General features: G+C 67.1%; 2 protein-coding genes across 2 annotated transcripts; one reads left to right on the top strand and one right to left on the bottom strand.

The window, feature by feature from the left end:
- Positions 1-1,206: 1,206 nt before the first annotated feature.
- PARP10 (poly(ADP-ribose) polymerase family member 10) lies at positions 1,207-10,789 on the bottom strand. The gene is made up of 11 exons (XM_068178120.1): positions 10,728-10,789; positions 10,264-10,424; positions 6,660-6,905; positions 5,764-5,982; positions 5,113-5,669; positions 4,246-4,458; positions 4,011-4,146; positions 2,946-3,881; positions 2,741-2,874; positions 2,495-2,672; positions 1,207-1,750 (listed from the first exon to the last, which is right to left on the bottom strand). The coding sequence occupies exons 2-11, from the start codon at positions 10,421-10,423 to the stop codon at positions 1,443-1,445; spliced, it is 3,087 nt and encodes a 1,028-aa protein (XP_068034221.1). The 5' UTR covers position 10,424; positions 10,728-10,789; the 3' UTR covers positions 1,207-1,442.
- A 1,795-nt stretch (positions 10,790-12,584) lies between these two features.
- Positions 12,585-17,668, top strand: GRINA (glutamate ionotropic receptor NMDA type subunit associated protein 1). Its single transcript, XM_068178198.1, is given in 9 exon segments — positions 12,585-12,683; positions 13,960-14,088; positions 14,090-14,199; positions 14,201-14,301; positions 14,736-14,848; positions 14,925-15,125; positions 16,068-16,196; positions 16,465-16,608; positions 16,817-17,668. Coding segments are annotated over 8 exon segments (1,047 nt in total). The 5' UTR covers positions 12,585-12,683; positions 13,960-13,989; the 3' UTR covers positions 16,967-17,668.
- The last annotated feature ends 1,817 nt before the right edge of the window (positions 17,669-19,485 follow it).

Genomic DNA, 19,485 nt, shown 5'->3' with positions numbered 1-19,485 from the left:
AAGGTCCGGCACGCTTGGCACCGGCAGCGCCGGGCACTCCTCTCCCGGGGCACCCGCGGGGCGCGCGGCAACCGGACTCTGCAGAGGGGGTGGGCGTGCGGCCAGGACCCCTCCTGCACCCCCGACCCTCTCGGCTCTCACCTCCATCCGCCGGCGCTCCCCGGGGAGCGGGGCTGGCGCCACGTGCGCGGGGCTGGCGCGGCTGGCACGGTGCCCGACGGGATCCCAGCGCTGGCACACGTCAGCGGGGCTGGCACACGCCGGCGCGGTGCCACCGCGCCCTGCCCTGGAGCCGCCCGTGCCCGCGGGGCCGGGGCCGTTGGTGTCACCCTCGTGCCCACTGCGTGTGGGCTCCCCAAAGGGGCGCGGGTGCCACCGAGACCCCCAGCCCCTCGCTTGCCCACCTGTGACTTGGGGTATCTGAGTGGGCAACGGAGGGGACGCTGGGCACCCCTGCCTTCCCCCACCGCTGCCTGCTGGAGAGTCTCACCCGGTGGGCAGCAGTGCTGCCAGCCCTGCCCACGGTGGAGGCTCTGCCCGCACCCACAGTGGGGGCACCCGGGTTCCCCCTAGCACAGCTCAGGGCGCAGTGGGCCAGAGGAACAGGCAGGGAGCAGGGAACAGTTGGGGAGCAGGTGGGAAGCAGGATGCGGGTAGGGAGCGGGGAGCAGGTAGGAAAGAGGCAGGGAGTAGGGAGGAAGCAGGGAAGAGGCAGGGAGCAGGTGAGGAGCAGGCAGGGAGCAGGATACAGGTGGGGAGCAGGCAGGGTACAGGTGGGGAGCGGGGAGCAGGTAGGAAAGAGGCAGGGAGCAGGATGGATGCAGATAGGGTGCAGGCAGGGAGCAGGTGAGGAGCAGGCAGGAAGCAGGATGCAGGTAGGGAGGAAGTATGGAACAGGTAGGGAGGAGGCAGGGAGCAGGTGAGGAGCAGGAAGGGTCCAGGGAACAGGCAGAGGTGCAGGAGTGGCCAGGTCCAGCCCTTGGGTGGCCCAGAGCCACCGGCCAGCACAGCGACCTCACAGGAGAACACAGCACTCACACACAGCCAGGCTCCTGCCTGACCCCAGCTCCCAGTGATCCCAGTTGGGAATGAGACATTCGCCCTATTCCAATGCTCCCAGTTGGGACTGGAACCTCTCCTCCCTTCTCCCAGTCCCCCCTCAATCCCAGCCATGCAGAAGGCTCCAATTTATTCCAAATTTTATTTCAAGTTTTAATTCCAAATTTCACTGGCGTCACACGGGTGACCCCAAGTCCTCCTGCCCACCTCCTGCCCTGGCACGAGGGTGCCCAGGAGCAGCCCCAAGTGAGGATCCCCCCACTCTGAGCTCCTGGGCAGGGCCCTGCACACCTGGACACCATAACCCCCGCAATGGCACCAGTGCCAGGGGACACCGGAGGGGATAACAAGGGGTCCTTGAAGCAGAGCCACAGCCGGGGGGCTCAGAGGGGGCCCCCGCGGCGGCTGCGGCAGGTGATGAGGTACTGGGGGTAGGCCTGGGTGTCGTTGAAGATGACGAAGATGTCAGGCTGCCGGGGGTCATCCACCACGCTGTGGTAGCGCTGGGGGACCCCACAGCCCTCTCGGAGAGGGGGTGCCTGCAGCCCCGGCCGCCCGGCCGTGAACTCCCCGGTCAGCACCTTGGCCATGAAGATGAACTTGGTGCCGTTGGCGCTGGGGGGCGAGTAGCGGTCCCGCGCCGAGATGGCCGCGCGCGCCGCGAAGTACACGCCGCGGCCGTAGAGCGTGGCTGCGGGGGCGGGCATCAGCTGGGGCACGGGGGGTGTGTGCCAGCGGCACCGTGGCCCGCATCGGCACCCCGGGCCCATATTGGCACCCCATTCCACGCTGAGGGCACCACACCCACCTTGGAACTGTGTTCCCATGCAACCATGATCACCCAATTGCTGTGCAAATTCCTGCCCCTAACCCTAACCCAATTCCTGCCCCTGAGGTGGGCACCGTGCCCACCTCACCACCGCATTCCACATGGAGGGCACCGTGCCCACCTTGGAACCCCATTCCCATGCACCCATCATCACCCTACTCCTGTGCAAATGGCACCATGCCCACCTTACAACCCAGTTCCCACACCGAGAGCACCGTGCCCACCTTGGCACCCCATTCCACATGGAGGGCACTGTGCCCACCTTGGAACCCCACTCCCATGCCCCCATGGTCACCCTCTTCCTGTGCCAATGGCACCGTGCCCACCTCACCAGCCCGTTCCCACACTAATGGCACTGTCCCCACCTTGGCACCCAGTGTCCCTGCCACTGGCACCCATGCCAATGGCACCCAGTGCCCTGTTCCCATGCTGTCAGCACCAGGCCCACATGGACACCACGCCCCCCTCAGTGCCCCCTTCCCATGCTAATGGCACCATTCCCACATCGGCACGCTGTTCCCCTGCTGACGGCACGATGCCTCCCCTGGCACCCTGTTCCCACACCAAGGGCGCCACGTGGTCACTCCACAGCTGCCCGGCGCTCACCGTTCTTCCCGCAGAAGCTGCGGTTGAAGCCGTGCAGGCAGATCTCGCAGCTGGAGGCCTTGGTGGTGCCGTGGAAGAGGACGCGCTCCACGGCGGTGCCGGCGGCACAGGCACGCTTCACGCTGCCCTTCTTCAGCTGGTACTGCTTGTACAGCACTGGATGGATCAGCTTCTGCACCTGCTGGGCACCGCCGCGTCACTGCTCTGCCACGGGGACACCCCGGGGTCCCACATGCCCAGCCCTACCTGCACGACGCTGATCTGGCTGCACAGCTCCTCCAGAGTCCCGCAGAAATGCCGCACCGTGTCGGCGAACTCCTCTGAGTCCTCAGCCAGCGCCATCAGCCGCACCTCCTCCTCCAGACCTGCCAGCTCTGGCCCTGCCAGACAAAGCCCCGGTGAGCGTGGGCGCAGCGAGGGGCAGGGCTGCCCCCACGGCACCCACACGCACCCAGCGGGAAGAAGGTGCTGTCCAGCGGGGGCTGGCTGCGGCAGACGGGCACGGCGCGGGCGCTGCCGATGTCGAACTCCTCCATGCGCTCCAAATCCACGGTGAAGGGCCGCCCATCCAGCACCAGATCCAGACGGCGCTCCTGGTGCAACCAGGCCTGCTCCAGCAGCGCCGCTGTCTCGGGGGCGTAGGGGACAGCGGTGCCAGAGGGGTCCCAGCGCACCCAATGCGTGGCGGCAGCACTGGCAGCGGTGGCAGTGGCGGCAGCGGTGGCACCGTGCCCCGGCGCCGGCAGGCGGTGGAGCAGCGACGCGAGGTCTCGGGCGGCAGGGTCCATGTACTCGGCGAAGCCACGCAGCATGGCGGTGTCGCCGCGCAGGCCGAGCTGCACGGCGTGCCGGCACCGCAGCAGGGCCAGCGCGCAGCGGCCGGCGGCCGGCAGCGCCCGCAGCCGCTCGCTCGCCACGTCCCGTGTCTGCAGCAGCCCCGCCAGCGCCCGCTCCAGCTCCCGCGCCACCGACGAGGCGTCCTGCTCAAAGGAGCAGAACACCGTCACCCACGCCGCGTCTGCCGCCAGCAGCGCCTCCTCCAGCGAGGCCTCCAGCGCGGCCAGGAGCCTGGCGTCCTCCTCGGCCTGCTCCTGCTCCTGCTCCCGGCTGTAGGAGTGCAGGGACAGGGCGGTGGCACGCGCCAGCTCCTCCTGCTCGCACCACGTGTGGTCCATGGAGTACTGGATGGCCAGAGCCATCTGCGCCTCCTCCTCCTCCACCTCAGCGTCCGACAGCAGCTCCCCGGTACCCTCCCCACCGGCTGCACAGATGAAGGCAGAGTTGTGGTCCCACTCGCTGCTGGGGTCAGTGCCGGGCCACAGCTCGGGGCTCCCACGCTCGTCGGCGTCACTCGGGCGCAGTGCTGCCAGCACCTTCTTGATCTCCTCTGCAGGAGCAGCGAGGTGTCAGCCATGAGGCCCCACCGTGTCCTGGGGGAGGACCAGCACCCATGGCCTCCTCATCCCAACTGCAGCACCCGGAGAGCAGGCACCAGAGTGGCGCCCTCGCCCCTCACCTGTGCTGGGATGAAAGCCTTCACCACCACCATCACCATCAGCAGCTGCATTGCTGCCCTCAGGCAGGTCCTGGTGCCAGGACTGTGACCGAGGCTCCTGGTGGCTGACTGCAGGCAGCAGCTCGTCCAGCTCCAGCTGTGGGGATCAAGGGGTGGCATCACCAGCGCTGCTGTGGCACAGCAGGGACCAGCACAACGGCTCCCACTTGCCAGACCCCTCCCCGTGAGGCTGCACCTGGGGATCTGGAGGGCTCCAGGGTTCGCTGTCCAGCTGGATGACGCACTGGAAGCGGCTCTCCAGCTGCTGGAGGAGGCTCTGCCCAGCCAGGTCCCACAGGAAGCGGGCAACACCGGGGAAGCGCAGGGTTGTGGAGTGCGAGGCCACAGAGTCCAGCAGGCTCTGCAGGAAATCCGCCACGGCCTGGCACCGGCCCGGCTCCCCGCTCACCTGTCAGCAGACAGGCAAAGGGTCAGCACCTGGGCACCAGCGCCTGCCCAGCTCCCCACTCACCTGCAGGCAGCGTGGGCAGCACCACGGGGCTGGCAGCCTCTGGCACCAGGATGTGCCGTGAGCACGGGGAGGTGGGAGCGCAGCAGAGACCCCTGCCCACACCCCTGCCTCTACCTGCCCACACCTGCCTGCACTTGTACCTGCCCACACCTCCCTGCACCGCTGCCTGCACCTTCTCACACCTGCCTGCACTGCTGCCTGCACCTGTCTGTATCTGTCCACACCTCCCTGCACCACTGCCTGCACCTTCCCACACCTGTCCACACCTGTCTGTACGTGCCCACACCTCCCTGCACCGCTGTCTGCACCTTCCCACACCTCCCTGCACCACTGCCTGCACCTTCCCGCACCTGCCTGCACTGCTGCCTGCACCTGTATCTGCCCACACCTCCCTGCACCACTGCCTACACCTTCCTGCACCTGCCTGCACTGGTGCCTGCACCTGTCCACACCTGTCTGCACCTTCCCACACCTACCTGTAACTCCCTGTACCGCTGCCTGCACCTGCCTGCCCTACTGCCAGCACCTGTACCTGCCTACACCTGCCTGCACCACTGCCTGCACCTGCCCACACCCCTGCCTGCAGCTCACCCGGAACCCAGAGACGTCCCCTCCCTCCAGGGGCAGCAGGGACACGTCGGAGACGCTGCTGAGCATGTCCTGGTAGTGCTGCTGCAGGTACCGCACAGCTCCCGGCTCTGCCGGCACCAGCGCCTCATCCTGCACCGGCACCGCCGCCGTTGGCTCCGGGACCACCACCGACACGGTCCTCGGGGGCTGGGCCTGGCTGGGCACGGCCCTGAACCCCTCTGTGTCCTTGTCCCTGCTGGGGAAGGCGGCTGAAGGCTGCCGCGGCCCCGGGGGCGATGTTGGCGCTGCCGGCACTGGCGCTGTGTCCGGTGGGGGGTTGGTGTGTGCCACGGCGGGCTCTGAGGATGCCTCTGTGGCCGGCGGGCAATCTGTGTCCACCAAGGGGTCCCTGACCACCAGGGGCTCCATGTCAGGAGGAGGGGCCCTATCCGGAGGGGGGACACCATCCAGGGCCGCGTCCGTGGTCGCCTCCAGCAGCTCCAGGAAGGGGAAGTGGGGGATGAGCTCCAGCACCATGTCCTGCAGCCGGTGTGGCCTCTGCAGCACCCGCTCTGCGGCTGCGGGGGGACAAACGGACGGGCAGCCGGTGGCCCAGAGCAGCTCCCCGCGGTCTCCTGGCACCGGCAGGGGTTCCCGCTGGCAGCCCCTCACCTGCTGGCTCCTGGAAGGTGACGACGGCCCCGCGCCCACCTGGCAGCGGCCGCACGTCCCTCACGCGGCCGCCGCCGCTGCGCCGGTTCTCGAAGTAGAGCTCGAGCAGGTCCCGGCTCGGCGCCGGCCCTGCTGCCCGCACCAGCACCGCGGGGCTCTGCGGCGCCCGCAGCAGCGCCAGCCCCTGCTGCCGCGCCCGCTGCTCCGCCGACGCCAGCTCTGCGGCAGAGGCAGCGCTGGCACCATGCTGGCACCGGCGAGCCTGCGGCCGTGCCGCCGTCTGGGCGCTGGGCACCCAGCAGAACCCCGCACCCCAAAATGCCACCCTGTTGCCCTGATTTTTGAAAGTGCTGAGTTTTCTTTTACAGTCGTTCTGAGAGCTTTGGAGTTATTTTAGAAGTTTTCTACACCTTCTACTGCCTACGTATTTCAACTAGAGTTCTCACGCACTGTTTACATAAATAATGATTGTTTTGCATTCTCCTTTGTAACAAGAGAGAATTAACAGACTACTAGTTTGACCAGTGTGGTTGAAGAGGTAGCAATTCCGTCCTCCAATCCACTGTCACTTTTAGAATTCTCCGTATTTCGAGATCAGAAATAAAATTTAGTCTTTTTTTCTTTTGAACTCACTGTGTACTCATTTTGTGTCCAATTAACAACGCCACCCCAGTGCTCCCAGACCCCCCAGCCCACCAGCCCCCTGCCCCCCCCCCATACTCCCACCCCTGGCACCACTGTCCCCCCACCCCTCAGCAGCCTGACCCTTCCAGCCCAGCCCCTTTATCCCCACCCTGCTCCCCCCAACCCCCTGGCACCTCCACCCCACCACTTTTGCCCTCCACAACTCCACCCCTGACATCCCCATCCCACCCTGGTGTGCCCCCCAGTCCCACCTGGGGGGGTGAGGGGGTCCTGCAGGCGCAGCAAGCCCCAGCCGGGCACAGAGGCCTGGCACAGGGTCACAGTGCCAGGGGGGACCCCCAGCAGGGTCTCCAGGGGTAAGTCCAGGTGCGGTGAGGGGGTCCTGGGGTCGAGGCCGTGCAGCAGCAGGTGGGTGGGGTCCCAGGGGGGGGCCGGGCGCACCCCCAGCTCGGCCCCCCCAAGCCTGTGGGTGCCATGGGCCAACACGTTCTGTGCATCTGTGGAGGGAAGCCGGGGTGACCAGGGACTCACCCGGCACCCCAGCACCCCCCGGGGGCACAGCACTGCTCACCAGTGCTCCCAGCGGGACTGGGAGCCCCACAGCCCACCTCAGTGCTCCCAGGAGGGCTGGGAATTCCAATCCCAGTGTTCCCAGTCGGGATTGGGCCCCCCACACCCTACTCCAGTGTACCCAGTGGGGCTGGGATTCCCCATTATATCCCAGTGTACCCAGGGGGACTGGGATCCCCCCCACCCTATCCCAGTGTACCCAGTGGGGCTGGGAGCTCCAAAGACAATCCCAGTGGGACCGGGAGCCCCACAGCCCACCTCAGTGCTCCCAGGAGGGCTGGGAACTCCAAACACAATCCCAGCGCTCCCAGTAGGGATTGCCTCCCCCCCACCCTATCCCAGTGTACCCAGTGGGATTGGGATCCCCCATACCCTATCCCAGTGCTCCCAGTTGAGACTGGGAGCCCCACAGCCCACCTCAGTGCCCCCAGTAAGGACTGGGCTCCCCAAACCCTACCCCAGTGTACCCAGTGGGGCTGGGATTCCCCACAATATCCCAGTGTACCCAGCGGAACTGGGATCCCCCCGCACCCTACTCCAGTGTACCCAGAGGGGCTGGAAGCTCCAAATGCAATCCAAGTGTTCCCAGCAGGGATTGGGCCCCCCACACCCCATCCCAGTGTACCCACTGGGACTGAGACCCCCAAATCCCTTCCCAGGGCTCCCAGCTGGAACTGGGAACGGTCACACACCCCATCCCAGTGCTCCCAGTGGGACTGAGACCCCCAAACCCCATCCCAGTGCTCCCACTGGGACTGAGACCCCCAAATCCCATCCCAGTGCTCCCAGCTGGGACGGAGATCCCCAAATCCCATCCCAGTGATCCCAGTGGGACTGGGACCCCCAAACCCCATCCCAGTGCTCCCACTGGGACTGAGACCCCCAAACCCCATCCCAGTGATCCCAGTGGGACTGAGACCCTCAAATCCCATCCCAGTGCTCCCAGCTGGGACTGAGATCCCCAAATCCCATCCCAGTGCTCCCACTGGGACTGAGACCCCCAAACCCCATCCAGTGTACCCAGCGGGACTGAGATCCCCAAACCCCATCACAGTGATCCCACTGGGACTGAGACCCTCAAATCCCATCCCAGTGCTACCAGCTGTGACTGAGACCCCCAAATCCCATCCCAGGGCTCCCAGTTGGAACTGGGAACGGTCACACACCCCATCCCAGTGCTCCCAGCTGGGACTGAGACCCCCAAACCCCCATCCCAGTGATCTCAGTGGGACTGAGACCCCCAAACCCCATCCCAGTGATCCCAGAGGGACTGAGATCCCCAAACCCCATCTCAGTGGGACTGAGACCCCCAAACGCCATCCCAGTGATCCCAGAGGGACTGAGATCCCCAAACCCCATCCCAGTGATCCCAGAGGGACTGAGATCCCCAAACCCCATCCCAATGCTCCCACTGGGACTGGGACCCCCAAATCCCATCCCAGGGCTCCCAGCTGGAACTGGGAACGGTCACACACCCCATCCCAGTGCTCCCAGTGGGACTGAGACCCCCAAATCCCATCCCAGTGATCCCAGCTGGAACTGGGAACGGTCACACACCTCATCCCAGTGCTCCCACTGGGACTGAGACCCCCAAACCCCATCCCAGTGATCCCAGTGGGACTAAGACCCTCAAATCCCATCCCAGTGCTACCAGCTGTGACTGAGACCCCCAAACCCCCATCCCAGTGATCTCAGTGGGACTGAGACCCCCAAACCCCATCCCAGTGATCCCAGTGGGAATGAGATCCCCAAACCCCATCTCAGCTGGACTGAGATCCCCAAACCCCATCTCAGTGATCTCAGTGGGACTGAGACCCCCAAACCCCATCCCAGTGATCCCAGTGGGACTGAGATCCCCAAACCCCCATCCCAGTGATCCCAGTGGGACTGAGATCCCCAAACCCCATCTCAGTGATCTCAGTGGGACTGAGACCCCCAAACCCCATCCCAGTGATCCCAGAGGGACTGAGATCCCCAAACCCCACCCCAGTGCTCCCACTGGGACTGGGACCCCTAAGTCCCATCCCAGTGCTCCCAGCTGGAACTGGGACAATCACACACCTCATCCCAATGATCCCAGTGGGCCTGAGACCCTCAAATCCCATCCCAGTGCTCCCAGCTGGGACTGAGACCCCCAAACCCCCATCCCAGTGATCTCAGTGGGACTGAGACCCCCAAACCCCATCCCAGTGATCCCAGTGGGACTGAGATCCCCAAACCCCCATCCCAGTGTACCCAGTGGGACTGAGATCCCCAAACCCCATCCCAGGGCTCCCAGCTGGAACTGGGACCCCCAAACCCCATCCCAGTGATCCCAGTGGGACTGAGATCCCCAAATCCCATCCCAGTGATCTCAGTGGGACTGAGATCCCCAAATCCCATCCCAGTGCTACCATCTGGGACTGAGACCCCCAAACCCCATCCCAGTGATCCCAGTGGGACTGACATCCCCAAACCCCATCCCCGTGCTCCCACTGGGACTGAGACCCCCAAATCCCATCCCAGGGCTCCCAGCTGGAACTGGGACAATCACACACCTCATCCCAATGATCCCAGTGGGCCTGAGACCCTCAAATCATATCCCATTGCTCCCAGCTGGGACTGAGACCCCCAAACCCCCATCCCAGTGCTCCCAGTGGGACTGAGATCCCCAAACCCCCATCCCAGTGATCCCAGAGGGACTGAGATCTCCAAACCCCATCCCAGTGATCCCAGTGGGACTGAGATCCCCAAATGCCATCCCAGTGATCCCAGTGGGACTGAGATCCCCAAACCCCCATCCCAGTGATCCCAGTGGGACTGAGATCCCCAAACCCCCATCCCAGTGATCCCAGTGGGACTGAGATCCCCAAACCCCATCTCAGTGGGACTGAGACCCCCAAACCCCATCCCAGTGATCCCAGTGGGACTGAGATCCCCAAACCCCATCTCAGTGGGACTGAGACCCCCAAACCCCATCCCAGTGATCCCAGTGGGACTGAGATCCCCAAACCCCCATCCCAGTGATCCCAGTGGGACTGAGACCCCCAAACCCCATCCCAGTGATCTCAGTGGGACTGAGACCCCCAAACCCTATCCCAGTGATCCCAGTGAGACTGAGATCCCCAAACCCCACCCCAGTGCTCCCACTGGGACTGGGACCCCCAAGTCCCATCCCAGGGCTCCCAGCTGGAACTGGGAACAGTCACACACCCCATCCCCGTGCTCCCAGTGGGACTGAGACCCCCAAACCCCACCCCAGTCCTCCCAGCTGGGACTGGGACAGGACCCCCTGCCCACACTTACCCTGGGGGTCCTCGAAGGTGAGGAAGAGGAGGGGGCCGAGGCGCTGGCAGCTCTGCACGGGCCCCCCGCCCGAGCGCCGCCGGCTCTCGAAGTACAGCACCAGCAGCTCCTCGGGGGCGTCGGGGGGGACCCCCTGCACCTCCAGCACCCCCCCTGCCATCCTGCGGCACCCACACATTTGGGGCTGGCACCCCCTCGCTTCCGTTACGCCCCCCGCCCTGCCGTGACCCCCCGGGACCCCAACCCCCCCGTCCGTGCCCCCCCCGCACCCCCTGGACCACGGACCCCCCTCCCCCTCCCCCCGGCACCGCGTCCCCGGGGCGGGACACGTGTAGCCACAAGCAGGACCCCCCACGCCCCGGACCGGGACCCCCCGCTCGCCCCGGTCCTCCCCGGCCCCGTGGGGACCCCACACCCCCCGGCAGGGCCCCCCACACCCCGCGGGGCAGGGTCCCCCCACGCACCGGAGACTGCGAGGCTCCGCCCCGGCCAAGAACCGAAACCGAAACGGGGCCAAAACGGGAAGGGGAAGGGCGGGGGGCGGGGCCGGGGTGGGGACACAGGACGGGCCCCACGCGGGACAGGGGGACGCGTGGCCATCCCGCAGGGTGGGACCTGCGGCCGCGGGACCGGCCGCACGCGGGACACGGCACCAGCCCCACGGGTGACAGGGGGACAAGTGACTGGTCGTCGTGCGTGGCCGGCCCCACGAGTGACCCGGGGACACGGAACTGACCCCAGGCGTGGCGAGGGGGTGCGAAAAAAGCGCCTCGGGTGACAGCGGTACACGGGAATGACTGGCCCCACGAGTGACCCGGGGACACGGAACTGACCCCAGATGTGACGAGGTCACACGGAAAATGCCCCACGGATGGCAGCGGTACACGGTACCGTCCCGGAGAATGACACGGGGCCAGCCGCGCGGGTGACAGGGGGACAAGCGCCTGTCCCTCGCGCGCGACCGCGGGACCCGTGGCCAGCCCCACGAGTGACCAGAGAACACGGAAAAGTCCCCACCGGGTGGGTGAGGCGTACACGAGGATGACATAAGGCGCACGGGCCACCCCCAGGGGGTGACAGGGGGACACGTGGCGGCCGTCCCCTCGCGCGTCACCGGGGGGGGTGGGGGGTGCGTGACCGTCCCCACGCGTGACACGGCGGGGACCGGCGCCGCCCGCGCCGAGCTCGCCCTGCCGCCGCCAGGCGGCGCTCTGCTGCGCGGCCCTCCGTGGCCCCGCCCCCAGCGAGCGGCCCCGCCTCCTGTGGCACGCAGCCCCGCCCCGCCCAAGCCCCGCCCCGCCCAAGCCCCGCCCCGTCCGGCGCGCAGCGAGCGGACCCCGCGCAGCTCGGCCCGGCCGGTGAGCGGGGGGCGCGGGGCGCGTCGGGGGTCCCGAGGCCCGGGCGGGGGGGGGGATGCAGGCTTCGAGCAAGAGCTGCGGGGGCTCCGGAACCGCCCCCGGGCGCGGTTCCCCCCGCCGCTTCCCGGTGCCCGCATTCCGCAGCGCACGGGTTCGGTGCGGGGGGTGGGGTGGGGGGGGGGTGGCGGGGTCGAACGGGACCGAGCGGGACCCCCGCGGCCGCGGGCACAGCGGGGGTCTCCCGGCTCATACACCCGCCCCCCCCCCCCCCCCAGCGGCAGCGCTCGGGGATTAGGCTCGCTGCTGCCGTAAATAGGCCGCGCCGGGGCTTTACCGAGCGTCAGGGCAAAGCGGCTTACGGGACTCGGAGCGCACCGGTGCGGGGCGGGCGGCGGCACCCCCGCAACCCGTGATGCGGGAGCGCCTGCACCCCCGCAGCCCCGCCCGCCGGGCTGTGGGCATCCCCGCGCCCCCCGCACGCCGTGCTGCCGGCTCCCCTGCGCCCCCAGAAGCCGCCCGCACGCCGTGCTGCGGGCACCCCCCCGCACCCCGTGATGCGGGCACCCCCGCACCCCGTGATGCGGACACCCCCCCGCAATCCGTGGTGCGGACACCCCCCCCGCACCCCACGGGCCCCGCCTCGGGGTGCCCCCCGACCCCGTTCAGGGTGTCTCCCGTGCCCCCCGGGAAGCCTCCCGGGCTCTCTCAGCCCCCCCCGCCCCCGCCCGGTGTCGGTGCCGCCCGCGCGGCGCCGCAGGCCCGAGCCAAACCGCCCCCCCCCCCGCCGCCGTCCCGCCGCCCGCCCGGGGCGCGGGGCCGTCACGCGGCCGCGGCGGTTGCGCCACCGGCCGGCGCTGCCCGTTGGCCGGGCCGGGGCCGCTGCGGCACCGGGAACAGCGGCGGCACCGCACCGGTACCGCGCTTCGGCACCGCCGCCCGCCAGGCTGCGGCGCCGACACCGCGCGGGTACCGGTGCCGGTACCGCACCGCCCGGTTTTGTAACTGCGCTCCGGGAGCGGGGGCGGCCCCGGGGCTGCGGTGGAGCCCGCCCGGCTCGATGAGGTGAGCCGGGGCCTGGGCACGGGCCCGGCAGGACGCCGCCGCTCCCGGTGACGGCCCAAGGGGGCAGTGAAGCAGCGCCGGAGCTCCCCCGCACCGCTGCCGGTAATCGCGGCAGGAACCGGTCCCGAACAGCGGTCCCCAAGCCTGGCACTCCGCCCGGCGGCCGAGGCCGAGCCCCCGAGGCGCACCCGGGCCCGCACATCGCCCCTGCCCCGGGGCTGTTGCCATGGCAACGGCCTCGCCGCCGCCATCTTGTGCGGGCCTGGGGGCGGGGGGAGCAGGACGGGACCCCCCCGATGGCGGGGACCCCCATTCCGGGACATCCCCGAGAGTGGGACCCCCATTCCGGGGCATCTCCCAGTGGGGACCCTCATTCCGGGACATCCCCGAGAGTGGGACCCCCATTCCGGGGCATCTCCCAGTGGGGACCCCCATTCTGGGGCATCCACAATGGCAGGGACCCCCATTCCGGGGCATCTCCCAGTGGGGACCCCCATTCCGGGACATCCACGATGGCAGGGACCCCCATTCCGGGGCATCTCCCAGTGGGGACCCCCCATTCCGGGGCATCCACGATGGCAGGGACCCCCATTCCGGGGCATCCACGATGGTGGGGACCCTAATTCCAGGGCATCCCCGATAGTGGGGACCCCCATTCCGGGGCATCCACGATGGCAGGGACCCCCATTCCGGGGCATCCACGATGGTGGGGACCCTAATTCCAGGGCATCCCCGATAGTGGGGACCCCCATTCCGGGGCATCTCCCAGTGGGGACCCCCATTCCGAGCCATCCCTGATGGCGGGACCCCCATTCCAGGGCAACCCCGAGTGGGGACCTTCATCCCGGGGCATCCCTGAGTGGAGACCCTAATTCCAGGGCATCCCCAAGGGAGGGACCCCCATTCTGGGGCATCTCCCGGCGGGGACCCCCATTGTGGCGCTGAACTGGCCGGGGACCCCCAGGGGTGGGAGGTGATGGTCATGGGGAGCCGATGGCCAGGGGGGCCGATGGCCAGGGGGGCTGATGGCCGAGGAGGACACGTGGCTGTTGGGGGTTAATGGCCATGCAGAGCTGATGGCCGTGGGGGGCTGCTGAGGACAGGGTGATGGCTGTGGGGGGGACGGACAGCCATGAGGGGCTGATGGCTGTACTGGGTGATGACTGGGGGGACGAAGAGGAGGGGGACAATGGCTCTGCGGGATGACGAGGAGGAGGTGGGTGACAGCCGTGGGGGATGACACCACTAACCCCATAATCCCCCCCCCCACCCACAGCACCAAGGCGGCCGCAGCCTGAGGGCCACCATGTCCCACGAGAAGAGTTTCCTGGTGACGAGCGACGGCTTCGGGGGCCAGCAACCGCCGACGGCCCCACCAGCCTACCCTCAGCCCCCCTACCCCCGTCGCCCCGTACCCTCAGCCCCAGTTTGCCCCCACGCCCTACCCCCAGCCGGGCTTCACGCAGGGGCCCGGGCCGTACCCGCCGCCGGGGCCGTACCCCCCCGCCGGGCCGTACCCCCCCCGGGCCGTACCCCCCGCCCGGGCCGTACCCGCAGGGCCCCTATGGCCAGCCGCCCTATGCCCAGCCCCAGCCCATGGTCCCTGGCGACCAGGACTGTAAGTACCGGGAAAAGGGGGGGATGGGGGGGCTCCAAATGGGCTGTGGGACCCTGCTGGCTCCCAGATGGGGGCCCCCAGTGGGTGTGTGACACCCCCGGGCTCTTGTCTGAGTCTGGGGGGCTTCAGGTGGGTGGGGCAGCCCCCTGGCGTTGGGCACTGAGGGCATCCCGGAGGGGCTCGCAGCGCAGACAGTGGGGGGGGTCTGGCAGCTCGGGGGGCCCACGTGGGTCAGCAGGGACCCCTCCCGTGGCTCCTGGCTGCTGCCCCACACGTCCTGGGGGGCAGCTGGGGGACCGTGCCCACCGGGGATGGCACTGGAAGGGAGGGGGGCCACTGCCCAGAGCTGTGCCAGATGTGCCACCTGGCTTTGGGGGGCACTCCCCGTGGCTCCTGGGACCACCCCCCCGAGCGCTGTGCCCCCCTGCCCACAGCCCCCCTGCACAGCACCTACCACGAGGACGGGCCCCCCTCCTACTATGACAACCAGGACTTCCCGTCGGCGCACTGGGACGACAAGAGCATCCGGCAGGCCTTCATCCGCAAGGTGGGACACGGGGGGGGCTCGCGGCGGGGCGCGGGGCCTCGGGGGGCTCCCCTGTGACCCTCCCCGCTGTCCCCAGGTGTTCCTGGTGCTCACGCTGCAGCTGACCGTCACCTTCGCCTTCGTGACCGTCTTCACCTTCGTCAAAGGCGTGCGGGGCTTCGTGCAGCGCAACGTGTGGACGTACTACGTGTCCTACGCCGTGTTCTTCATCTCCCTCATCGTCCTCAGCTGCTGCGGCGACTTCCGCCGCAAGCACCCCTGGAACCTCGTGTCCCTGGTGGGCCGGGGGCACGGCTGGCCGGGCCGGGATGGGTCTGGGGATGCCGAGCAGCGGACACGGCATGGGGTGGGGTTTAAGGGTGCTGGGCTGGGGGCACATGGAAGGTTTGGGGGTGCCACAGTGTGGATGGGTTTTGGGGGTGCTGAGCCAGGGGCACACAGGGTTTGGAGGTGCCAGGCTGAGGGGGCAGATTGGAGGTGGTGCACCACAGAGGTGTCGGGGCAGGTTTGGAGCTGGGTGGGGTGACAGGGCAGGTTTGGGGGTGCCAAACCTGTGTGCCCAGGGGCACACAGAGGGTTTAAGGATGCTGGGCTGGGGGCACATGGAAGGTTTGGGGGTGCCACGATTGGGGCAGTTGGTGGGGTGGGTTTGGGGGCGCTGAGCCAGGAGCACACAGAGAGTTTGGAGGTGCCAGGCTGAGAGGGCTGATTGGGGGTGCTGCACCACGGAGGTGTCGGGGCAGGTTTGGAGCTGGGTGGGGTGACAGGGCAGGTTTGGGGGTGCTGAGCTGGGTGGGGTGACAGGGCAGGTTTGGGGGCGCTGAGCCAGGGGCACACAGGGTTTGGAGGTGCCAGGCTGAGAGGGCTGATTTGGGGTGCTGTACCACGGAGGTGACGGGGCAGGTTTGGAGCTGGGTGGGGTGACAGGGCAGGTTTGGGGGTGCTGAGCTGGGTGGGGTGACAGGGCAGGTTTGGGGGTGCCAAGCCAGGAGCACACAGAGGGTTTGGTGGTGCCAGGCTGAGGGGGCAGATTTGGGGTGGTGCACCACAGAGGTGTCAGGGCAGGTTTGGAGCTGGGTGGGGTGACAGGGCAGGTTTGGGTGTGCTGAGCCAGGGGCACACAGGGGGTCGGGGGACGCTGAGCCAGGGGTCACATGGCGTGTTTGGGGGTGCCAGGCTGGGCAGACAGACCTGATGGGTTCCCCTTTTGCCTTCCCAGTCCATCCTGACTGTCAGCCTGTCCTACATGGTGGGGATGATCGCCAGCTTCTATGACACCGAGGCTGTTATCATGGCTGTCGGCATCACCGTCGTCGTCTGCTTCACCGTCGTCATCTTCTCCCTGCAGGTCAGCGCCAGGGCTGCCCCTGCTCCTGGCTGGGGGGCTCCAGCCTGGGGGTATGACACCCCAGTGACTCCCTGCCAGGCTCCTGGGGGGCGGTGGGATCTCCTCTCGCAGGCCTTTGCACCCCAGATGGGGTGTACAACCCTCCCCCCAGCTCCTTGCTGGGTCTCTGGGCTTCTGAGCACGGTGATGACCCCTCCCTGTGAGCTCCCTGCTGCCTCTGGGGGCTCCACACCAGGGTCTGATCCCCCCCCAATCCCCCTCCCCACAGACCAAGTACGACTTCACCTCGTGCCGGGGCGTCCTCATCATCTGCCTCGTCGTGCTCGTCCTTTTCTCCATCCTCTGCATCTTCATCCGGAACCGCATCGTGGACATCGTCTACGCCTCGCTGGGGGCCCTGCTCTTCACCTGCGTGAGTCGGGGGGCCAGGATCCCCAATTGCTGGAGGGGGGGGGACAGTGCCACCAGCACCTCTGGGGTGCTCCAGCTCGGTGGGGACACGCAGGGTGTGCTCGGGGTGGAGGGAGCAGGGTGTGCTCGGGGTGCCCGGCTGGTTTGGGGTGGAGGGAACCTGTGGGACCCACTGGTTCCTCCCGCCCCTGACACTGCCCATCCCGCAGTTCCTGGCGGTGGACACGCAGCTGATCCTGGGCAACAAGCAGCTGGCGCTGAGCCCTGAGGAGTACATCTTTGCCGCGCTCAACCTCTACACCGACATCATCAACATCTTCCTCTACATCCTCGCCATCATCGGCAGGGCCAAGGAGTAGCCCCCACCCCCTCTCCCACCCCGCCGCTCCCCACGGCCCTGCCCCGGTCGGGATCCCCTCCCTGTAGCCGGTTTTGTTGCCATTGGGTTTTGTTGCCGTTCCCATCGCGTTCCCCGATGGTTCCTGCCCCGCGGGGGCTCGCTGGTGCGGGGCTGGCACAGCCCCCCCGGCCCCCTGCTCCTCCCCGCTGTGAATAAGATTTATCCCCCCCTTGCGTTGAGCGCGGACTGGAAGCACTTTGGAGCCCCCCTCTGTCCTGTCCTGTCCCCTCCCTGTCACCCCCGTCACCACTCTGGCCGCGCAGGCAGGGGCAGTGCCGGCAGCACTCCAGAGCCTCCGAGCCGCTGTCCCTGCCTGTCCCCACGCCAGGGCCCCCCCGAGCCACAGCCCCTGCCTGTGGCACCTCCAGACACTTCCCCGAGCCACCGTTCCCACGTGGGTGTACCGCCAGAACCCCTCGAGCCACTGTCCCTGTCTGTCCCCAGACCCCCTGAGCCTGTGGCACCCTCAGACCCTCCTGCTCTGAGCCACCATCCTCACGTGGAGGCACTCCCAGACCCCGCAGGCCACCAGCCCTGCCTGTCCCCACCCCCCGAGCCACAGCCCCTGCCTGTGGCACCCCCAGACCCCCCCGTCCCCTCCCTGCGTGGCCGAGGCCCCATCCTGGTCCTGCTGTTAATAAATTGTCTTGTTCATCTCCCACGGCTCTGGCTCCATCCCAGGGTGTCCTGCTGTCCCAGCTCCCGGTGTCCCCACCACATTCCACCAGGGCTGGGGGAGCTGGGGACAGCCTGGAGACAAGAAGGCTCAGGGGGGACTCCAGCAGGACCAGAGAAGGCAGCCAGGTGAGGTTGGGTCCTGCTCCCAGAGAACAAGTGGCAGGGGAGGGGAGGTTTGGGTTGGATATTGGGAAAATTCCTTCCTGAAGGGGCTGTCCAGCCCTGGCACAGCTGCCCCAGGCAGGGCTGGAGTCCCCATCCCTGGGGAGGTTTGACAGATGTGTGTATGTGGCACCTGGGGACATGGTCTGGCGTGGTCCTAGCAGTGCTGGACCCCGTGGGCTCAGAGGCTTTTCCATCCAACCCAAACCATTCCATGATTCCTTGATGCCTGGTCCATCCTGGCAACTCCTGACATGCTCCTTGGCAGCTCCAGCCCTGGCCAATATTTCCATCCCCACATTCTCCCTCGGGAAACATTCCCTGCTCCTTGGTCTCTCCTGATAGAGAGTTTTAAGAGCAGCTTTTAAGGGTTTTAAGGTGCCACCAGCAAAGGCATCAGCAAAAGGAGGTTTGAAATAAAAGTAAAAGCACGGCGAGGTTCATGGGCAAAGCTCGTTCTGCTGCTCCCTCAGTAGTTAAAACACACAAACAAAAATCTAATACCGGTCAATTTAAAGCTAAAATCACCCTGGCCTGACTTACCCCAGATCCAAAGGGTGAAGGATCCCAGAGGAACATCCCCGGTGTGTTTGCTGCAGCGCAGTCACACCCCAAAAAGAGACCTGAGGAGCTGGCAGCAGGCAGGGGCAGGTGCTGCATAGACAGGAGGGGCACAGGGGCAGGGACAGGGTTACAGCTGTGAGAAATCCCCCTGGAGCTCGGGGCAGGGACAGGGTTACAGCTGTGAGAAATCCCCCTGGAGCTCGGGGCAGGGACAGGGTTACAGCTGTGAGAAATCCCCCTGGAGCTCGGGGCAGGGCTGGGGCAGGAACAGGGTTATAGAGAGGGTGGACTTTGGCCATCTTCGTTTTCCATCCCAGCTGCAATTCGGGTCAGGAGCTCTCTCTGAAAGTTCGACAGCAAAAGTGTTCCACTTGGGTTGTTCTTCAGGCAAGAAAAATGAGTTCCCAGGGTTGGTTGTTAAAGGAGGAGCTCGTTATCCAGCAGGAATTCCTGGGAGCACACTGTGTTCCTGATAAGCTCGGGAGGAGGCTCAGCACAGGTGCTGCTCGTTGGGGTCTGATGGCATTTCTGAGATCACAGAGCAGTGGAGGGGTGCAGCACCCCAGCTCCATCTCCCACCTATCTGTTCCCAGGGCTCCACATCCCACTGCTCTGTTCCTGGGGGTCCAGCTTAAGTCTTTCCTCTCCCAGGGCTCCCCAGCTCCCTCTCTATCCCCTGTCCCTCCCAGGGCTCCCTCTCTGTCCCCTGTCCCTCTCTTGGGGCTCCCCAGCTCCCTCTCTGTCCCCTGTCCCTCCCAGACTGCCTCTCTGTCCCCTGTCCCTGATTTGCAGAGCAGCTGCTGGCTCCGGGCCGCCTCGGTTGGAGCAGAGCTGCCCTGGCAACTTCTCCTCCCTCCGGACTGCACCCTGCGGCCTCGTTTGTTTATTTTTGTAAATCCCTCCCCAGCACCTGTCGCTGCTGTCCCTGTCCCACCCCTGAGGCCACGTGTGTGTCACACACGGGATCCCTGGGGCTGGCCCTGTGTCCCACAGCCCCGGGGCTGCCCTGGCTGTCCCCGTGTCCCCCAGTCCTGGGTCTGCCCTGGCTGGCCCTGTGTTGCACTGGCCCTGGGG

Source organism: Anomalospiza imberbis, chromosome 1, assembly GCF_031753505.1.
Source record: "Anomalospiza imberbis isolate Cuckoo-Finch-1a 21T00152 chromosome 1, ASM3175350v1, whole genome shotgun sequence".
In the NCBI taxonomy this organism is placed as follows: domain Eukaryota; kingdom Metazoa; phylum Chordata; class Aves; order Passeriformes; family Viduidae; genus Anomalospiza; species Anomalospiza imberbis.
The sequence above is the reverse complement of the archived record's forward strand: the minus strand, read 5'-3'. Positions and strand labels throughout refer to the sequence as shown.

Coding starts and splice junctions, on each gene's coding strand:
- PARP10 (XM_068178120.1), bottom strand. CDS start 10,423: ATGGCAGGGGGGGTGCTGGAGGTGCAGGGGGTCCCCCCCGACGCCCCC. Junction 4,459..5,112: donor GGGACGTCTCTGGGTTCCGG/GTGAGCTGCAGG, acceptor GTCTGCTGACAG/GTGAGCGGGGAGCCGGGCCG. Junction 4,147..4,245: donor GGAGCCCTCCAGATCCCCAG/GTGCAGCCTCAC, acceptor TGATCCCCACAG/CTGGAGCTGGACGAGCTGCT.